This window comes from Salvelinus namaycush, chromosome 3 (assembly GCF_016432855.1).
Source record: "Salvelinus namaycush isolate Seneca chromosome 3, SaNama_1.0, whole genome shotgun sequence".
Lineage (NCBI taxonomy): Eukaryota > Metazoa > Chordata > Actinopteri > Salmoniformes > Salmonidae > Salvelinus > Salvelinus namaycush.
The window spans coordinates 92,966,620-92,974,177 of record NC_052309.1 but is presented as its reverse complement, the minus strand read 5'-3'; the positions used below and the strand labels follow the sequence as shown (position 1 = coordinate 92,974,177).

The following is a 7,558-nucleotide window of genomic DNA, read 5'->3' as shown; positions in this document are numbered from 1 at the left end:
GAGCCAATTACGGCGCAACTAGAGAACATTACCAACCCCTACGCTCAGTATTTTCTGCTGGCTGCCCCACCAACACAGAAAGCACTGAGCTAGGCTGAAACACCAGCATTTTGGAGCTGCTTTACACAAGATAACAAAAAAGAGACCATGTTTGTATGCGGATTTATTAACTCAATTATATATATATATTTTTACTGATATGTGACACACGTATTGATGCCAAAATAACATGCAAAACAGGAAGAATATATATATATATAATATATATATATATATTATTTTTTTAGCTAAACTGGTTGTCTTCCCACCTGCTCTGAATGACGCGTCGCCACTGCTGCTGATATTAAGCAATAACTGCAGTAGCTACAGTATATTAGACCAGGACTAGTCATTAGCTGCATAGGGAGAAATATTCCTTATACACACAAAATCGTACCTGGTCCGGACGGACCTGATCAAATCAAAGATGTCGGTAGCAGCTAACGTAACTCGAATCACTTTCACCGGATGTGACGTAAGACACCGAGTCGGGCATCCTTCCTTTCGGTCGCAGGCTGCTGCAGCCGTCTGACAAGTAACGTCCCCAGTAGTCAGCTGTTGCTGGAAAATTGGTTGTAATTTTTATTTTGGAGGGCATTAACCACCCAACAATATGCCCATGTACCAGGTAAAGCCCGTCTTTGGGGATGACGTAAAGATTGATTTGCCAACCTGCATGTACAAATTGCCGAATATCCACGCGCAGAGAAGTGCAAGTAGCTGCTCCGAACATGCGCTTCAGGTAACTAATTGAATTCCGACCATAAATGACTAGCTAATTTCACTAATGTCATGAATTAACTAGCCAGCTAATAAATATGACATTTTGTCGTCAAAAATGAGCTAACGTTACATAGCCCCACAACAACAACAACAGCTAGATAATTTGCCAGATAATTAACGTTAGCTAACGTTAGCCTAGCTTCAACCCTACCAATCTCCTATTCGGCTGACGCAATGATGTGTGGCTGACTAGTTGAGTAAACTACTGTAGTTAGATGTTTTGGTTGTCCCCACTAGAATTTGTGACAGGACGTTACCAGTACACTACTCAGAACTTATATTTTTATTTTAGCAGCAAGCATATGATTGGCCCAGGTCAGACATTTTGTGTCCTAGACTGAGTGGATGATATGGGTGGGTGTAACTGACTGCCAGTAACTTACTACTGTAGCTAGCTAACGTTAGCGAGACAGCTGCAAAACAACATGTCATTATACAGTATGATGAACAACTAGGTTTTATAGCCGAGTAGTCATTTCTAGTAGCCTTTTTCTATATGAAGGTATGCCATGTAGGCTAATGGATTCAGCCATAACCGAGCATTCTATTATAATGTTGCTAGCTGGCTATAGGAATGGCTCTGAATTCAGCCTTATCAACAATGACAACATTTCATCAGACCAAATTATCTAACTAGTTTATAAGAATGCCTCAATGACACATTTCTGTTTTCACATTTGGTGTTTTGTTGACAGCTCAGCTAAAGATTTCCTCAGGAAACGCAGCTTTCTTTGCAATCAATCCCTTCACCTCCCTCAGTATTCATTCCCCCTCAAACAATTATCTGCCTGACTACGTAGTCCCTCAGTGTGACAAAGGCCTAACCAATGTTGCACTGAAAGTTGCTAATATTGCGTTGATTTGATCACAATTGCCACAGTAAAGGGAAGCGTTGATAGTGTTAACTAACAGAGAAAACTCTAGAAAGTTGAGAAGGTCAATCTAGCGGCAGTCCCGGGTGAGCTTGCGTGCAGCTTGGAGGGAACATTGGACCTAACAGGTTTAGAGAAGGTTCATGTAATGTGTGTGTATTGTGTTAACACATTTCTTTCACAGGGCCCTGAGGGCAGCATGGGTGTGTGGTTGTTTGTGGCAGGGTGTGTTTACTTTCTCTTTTTGTCTTGAATAACAGACAGGTGGACCCTGCAGTACAGGCTTTGGAGCTGCGTCAGCATAAAATCAAGTGTGACGGCTGATGTGTGTGTTTGTCTTAATGTGCTATATATGTGTTAACCATAGCTCTCCACCCCCCCCCCCCCCCCCCCACCCCCCCCCCTCCCCGTAGAATGGAGGGACAGAGGTGGACCCTGCGTTCAGAGACCTGGAGGTACGTCAGGATGAGATCATGCGCAGGCTCTATGAACTGAAGGCAGCTGTGGATGGCCTGGCCAAGACCGTGACCACACCCGACGCTGACCTGGACCAGACTGTGACTTCTCTCTCCCAGAGCCCCACAGCCACAGCCTTTAGAGGCACTGCAGACCTGGACTCCCTACTGGGCAAGGTGAGGAATAGAGCTCTTGTCAGTTAGAGCTCTGATAGGAATAGAGCTCTTGTCAATTAGAGCTCTGATAGGAATAGAGCTATTGTCTGTTAGAGATCTTATAGGAGTAGAGCTCTTGTCTGTTAGAGATCTTATAGGAATAGAGCTCGTGTCTGTTAGGGATCTTATAGGAATAGAGCTCGTGTCTGTTAGAGATCTTATAGGAATAGAGCTCTTGTCTGTTAGCGATCTTATAGGAATAGAGCTCGTGTCTGTTAGGGATCTTATAGGAAAAGAGCTCGTGTCTGTTAGAGATCTTATAGGAATAGAGCTCGTGTCTGTTAGAGATCTTATAGGAATAGAGCTCTTGTCTGTTAGCAATCTTATAGGAATAGAGCTCGTGTCTGTTAGAGATCTTATAGGAATAGAGCTCGTGTCTGTTAGCGATCTTATAGGAATAGAGCTCTTGTCTGTTAGCGATCTTATAGGAGTAGAGCTCGTGTCTGTTAGAGATCTTATAGGAATAGAGCTCGTGTCTGTTAGAGATCTTATAGGAATAGCAATTCATTAAGTTGAGTTTCGTCAATACTCCGCTTAATTTGTCTATTTCGGCTGTGCCAAGTTTGGTGGAAACGCTTTATGAGGGTATCATCATAATTTGTCCTGTACCCGTTAGGACTTGGGTGCCCTCCGGGACATTGTGATCAACGCCAATCCGGCACGACCGCCCCTCACCCTGCTGGTGCTCCACGCAATGCTGTGCCAGCGCTACCGGGTGCTCTCCAGTGTGCATGTCCACTCGTCAGTGTCCGGTGTGCCCGCGCAGCTCCTCTCCTGCCTGGGGCCGCGCCACGCAGACAGCTACGTTCGCCAGCGTTTCCAGCTGGGCTTCACCCTTATATGGAAAGATGGTGAGGATGGGGGTAGTCAGAGACAGCGTAGTAAAAGAGTAGAAGGTTTAGAGTGGGGACTGTAGGTGGAGAAATATGGGGTGGGCAGATTGGGTTAAGTGAAGGGGGTGGAGAGACTGGGTAGAAAAAGAGGGGAATGTTGGGAGGTGGGGGTAGAAAGAGTAGTGGAGTAAGAGACAGGGTATGGCTGGAAATGTCACCTAGCTTTGAACTGATGTGACTGGGCTAGGTTAGGGAGATGTGATGTCAGACGTACAAGTATCGCTCACCATTTACTATTCATATGTATGGTCAATGTGTCCTTTCATTGTTAGCTGCTTTGAACATTTTTTACACCTATTTAGATTATCTCTGGAGTAAATGTACCCTCTCTCTTCCGTCTCCCCTCTCTCTTCCGTCTCCCCTCTCTCTTCCGTCTCCCCCCTCTCGCTCTCGGTCTCCCCCCTCTCGCTCTCGGTCTCCCCCCTCTCGCTCTCGGTCTCCCCTCTCGCTCTGTCTCCCCTCTCTCTCTGTCTCCCCTCTCTGTATCTCTGTATCTCTAGTCTCAAAGCTGCAGATGAAGTTCAGTATTCAGAACATGTGCCCCATCGAGGGCGAGGCCAACGTGGCGCGCTTCTTGTTCCGCCTCGTTGCCCCTTACCCCAGCGACCCCGCCCTGGCTACACTGGTGGACAGTTGGGTGGACACAGCCTTCTTCCAGCTGGCTGAGGGAAGCGCTAAGGAGCGGTCGGCAGTCCTCCGCGCCCTCAACGGCGCTTTGGGTCGCGACTCCTGGCTGGCCGGTCCCGAGCTCTCGCTGGCTGACATCGCCTGTTATTGCTGCGTCCTCCAGACAGGCCCCGCCGCCTCCTCTCCGGCCAACGTCCAGCGCTGGCTTAAGGCGTGTGAGAACCTGGGCCACTTTGGCCCCGCCCACCCTCTACTGCAGTGACCACAGCTGCCTAGCAGATCTCAGGGTACTTCCATGGAGTAGGTAGAAGACACCCACTAGCCATTGATCCAGAGTCAGATATTGCCTCAGTCCCCTTGTTGGGAATAGAGGTTTGGGGGTGAAGTAATAGTCTGACCCTAGATCTGTGTAAGGGTGACTTCTTCCTGGAGCGCCACCAGGGCCCAGCCTATGGGGTTTAACTGTATCTCTGCACTGTGCTCAGAACAAAAAGGGAATCATTGAATGTCACATCCCAATACTCTAGAAATGCTCCCTTACTCACTTGTGTATCTAAGCTTTGCAATGACTGAACAGATATAGATAGTGAAGGCGGTATGGTGGAGCCAGAAATAACGTTGTTTCTGACACATTACTTTCACCTGTTTTTAGTCATTGTGGATTGTTGATTTCTTGAAGGGAGCATTTTAAGAGGATTTGGACGCTGCAATGGGCATGAATTGAATTATAAAAGGGCTGTAAACGCAGTACTCCCTCCCTCGTGCCTAACAAGATGATCTAAACAGATGGGGGGGGGGTAATGGGGTGTGACTTGCTGTTTAACTAAAGAGGCGGTTGAAATATGTGACGCAACAGGACCTACTGATGTGATATCTACAGTATGAAAAGTAAAACTTTGTCGTGTTTTTGTTCTTAAATCACTAAAATGTCCACTTTGGATCAAACTTTGAACTGTGGTTTCCCCCATTTCTTTTGTCAGTATGTATGGTTAGTTTCAGCTTTTGTTCATCGCTTGAACCTTACTTCACTTATATAACCTGAGAAAGAATGAGACTGTTACTTCGTGACATCAATGAGTGTAACTGTACAAAACATTAGAAACACCTGCTCTTTACATAACAGACTGACCAGGTGAATCCAGGTGAAATGTCACCTGTTAAATCCACTTCAATCAGTGTAGATGTAGGGGAGGAGACAGGTTAAAGAAGAATGTTTAATCCTCGAGACAATTGAGACATGGATTGTGTATGTGTGCCATTGAGGGTGAATGGGCAAGACAAAACATTTAAGTGCCTTTGAACAGGGTATGGTAGTAGGTGCCAGGAGCACCGGTTTGTGTCAAGAACTGCAACACTGCTGGGTTTTTCATGCTCAACAGTTTCCCGTGTGTATCAAGAATGGTCCACCACACAAAGGACATCCAGCCAGCTGGAGTCAACATGGGTCAGCACCCCTGTGGAATGCTTTCGACACCTTGTAGAGTCCATGCCCTGATGAAATGAGGCTGTTCTGAGAGCAGAAGAGGGGCTAAGTCAATATTAGGAAGGTGTTCCTAATGTTTTGTACACTAAGTGTATGTGTTAGGTGTTACACACATAATGACCTTGAAGGGATAGTTCACCCACATTACAAAATGACCTCTTTTTGTATCACTTATCAATTATAAAAGGGGGGTGAAAATGCAATTTCAGAATGTGTGGGGGGGGCATGTCCCCCCCTGTCCCCTGTAAAAGTTATGCCCCTGGTTTCCTTACCATGCCAGCAGTCTATGGACAAGGTCAGACATCAATCCATGCTGTGGTTTACCTGGTCACTGTCTCCAAATGACAACTTCTTAGCATATGTGGCACAAATCCAATGCAAGTCAATATCCCCTATATTAGTTTTTTTGCCGCTCCATGTCTGCATCATCTTAAAGTAACTTAATTGAGCTACACAATCAATTTTAGACAGATCAATATGAACTTAATGCCACATCTGATCTATTGTAAGTTAGGTTGGTAAAGCAAGCACTAACTACTACAGTAGGTTGTCTGGGGTTTCACAGCTGGTGTGACAAACGCTAAGAAGAGGAACAGAATGTACTGTCTGGCTGAAACACACTTTTGTTATTATGTCATCACATAATGGTATTTCTATATTCTTCCTAGACTCTTAATGTTATTTTCTATATTACGTTGTTCTATATTAAACCCAGTGGTGGAAAAAGTACCCAATTGTCATATTTAAGTAAATAGAAAATGACTCAAATTAAAGTGAAAGTCACCCAGAAAAATATTACTTAAGTAAAAGTTTAAAAGTGGTTTTTGAATATTTGGTTTTGATTATACTTAAGTATCAAATGTAAATGTAATTGGTTAAATGTACTTAATTATCAAAAGTAAAGTTATAATTAATTTCAAATTCCTTATTAAGCAAATAGTTTTCTATCAGTTCTTTTGATATATTTTTGCAATTACATTTACTTTTGATACTGAAGTGTATTTAAAACCAAATACTTTAACTTTTACTCAAGTAGTATTTTACTGGGTAACTTTCACTTTTACTTGAGTCATTTTCTATTAAGGTATCTTTACTTTTACTCAAGTATGACAATTGGGTACTTTTTCCACCACTGACTAGTACTTTTGGGTGTCAAGGAAAATGTATGTATAGTACATTATTTTCTTTAGGAATGAAGTGAAGGTAAAGTTGTCAGATAGTAAACTACAGATACCCCAAAAAACTACTTAAGTGCATTACACCACTGACTAAACCAAATTAATCTGGATTGCCAAGGAAGTGTGAATTATTCAGTAGTACCCCATCTGTCCAATAGGTGGCAGGTGAGTCATTTACTATAGTTTGACAAACTAATCTTGTTGCCCTTCCAGTCTTTTCACAGATCAGTTCATATAACGCAGTATGCCAAGAGGTGGGAACAGAATAATCCTGCAGGTAAAAAGTTAATTGTTTCTACTATAGACACTTTTCCAAAAGACATTCAGTTAACATTCATGTAAACTCAGCAACAACACAAAACTCCACTGTTAACTGTGTTTATTTTCAGCAAACTCTCCTCTTGCATGCTGCCCTCAGCTCTGCCCCCTCTCCCTTCTCCTCCTATTCTCTTCTCTTTGCTTCACTCACTCATACTCTTCTACACCTCTCTTCTTTTCTTCTGTCCTTCTAAACTCAGCAAAAAAAGAAACGTCCTCTCACTGTCAATTGCGTTTATTTTCAGCAAACTTAACATGTGTAAATATTTGTATGAACATAACAAGATTCAACAACTGAGACATAAACTGAATAAGTTCCACAGACATGTGACTAACGGAAATGGACATGTCCCTGAACAAAGGGGGGGTCAAAATCAAAAGTAACAGTCAGTATATGGTGTGGCCACCAGCTGCATTAAGTACTGCAGTGCATCTCCTCCTTATGGACTGCACCAGATTTGCCAGTTCTTGCTGTGAGATGTTACCCCACTCTTCCACCAAGGCACCTGCAAGTTCCCGGACATTTCTGGGGGGAATGGCCCTAGGCCTCACCCTCCGATCCAACAGGTCCCAGACGTCCTCAATGGGATTGAGATCCGGGCTCTTCGCTGGCCATGGCAGAACACTGACATTCCTGTCTTGCAGGAAATGAAGCACAGAACAAGCAGTATGGCTGGTGGCATTGTCATGCTGG

General features: G+C 44.0%; 1 protein-coding gene across 2 annotated transcripts; it reads left to right on the top strand.

The window, feature by feature from the left end:
• The first annotated feature begins 525 nt into the window (after nucleotides 1-525).
• Nucleotides 526-4,837, top strand: aimp2 (aminoacyl tRNA synthetase complex interacting multifunctional protein 2). 2 transcript variants are annotated; one of them, XM_038987748.1, is made up of 4 exons: nucleotides 526-667; nucleotides 2,108-2,326; nucleotides 2,982-3,216; nucleotides 3,759-4,837. In XM_038987748.1, the coding sequence occupies exons 1-4, from the start codon at nucleotides 653-655 to the stop codon at nucleotides 4,145-4,147; spliced, it is 858 nt and encodes a 285-aa protein (XP_038843676.1). In that variant the 5' UTR covers nucleotides 526-652; the 3' UTR covers nucleotides 4,148-4,837. The 2 variants fall into 2 exon arrangements, with proteins under 2 accessions (XP_038843676.1, XP_038843668.1); XM_038987740.1 differs by having other exon boundaries at nucleotides 526-781.
• The last annotated feature ends 2,721 nt before the right edge of the window (nucleotides 4,838-7,558 follow it).

What these genes read in the sequence shown, in the direction of transcription:
- aimp2 (XM_038987740.1), top strand. Translation starts at nt 653, where the DNA reads ATGCCCATGTACCAGGTAAAGCCCGTCTTTGGGGATGACGTAAAGATT. An exon ending in GCTCCGAACATGCGCTTCAG is followed by an intron (nt 782 to 2,107) that starts GTAACTAATTGA and finishes CCCTCCCCGTAG; the next exon opens with AATGGAGGGACAGAGGTGGA. An exon ending in CACCCTTATATGGAAAGATG is followed by an intron (nt 3,217 to 3,758) that starts GTGAGGATGGGG and finishes CTGTATCTCTAG; the next exon opens with TCTCAAAGCTGCAGATGAAG.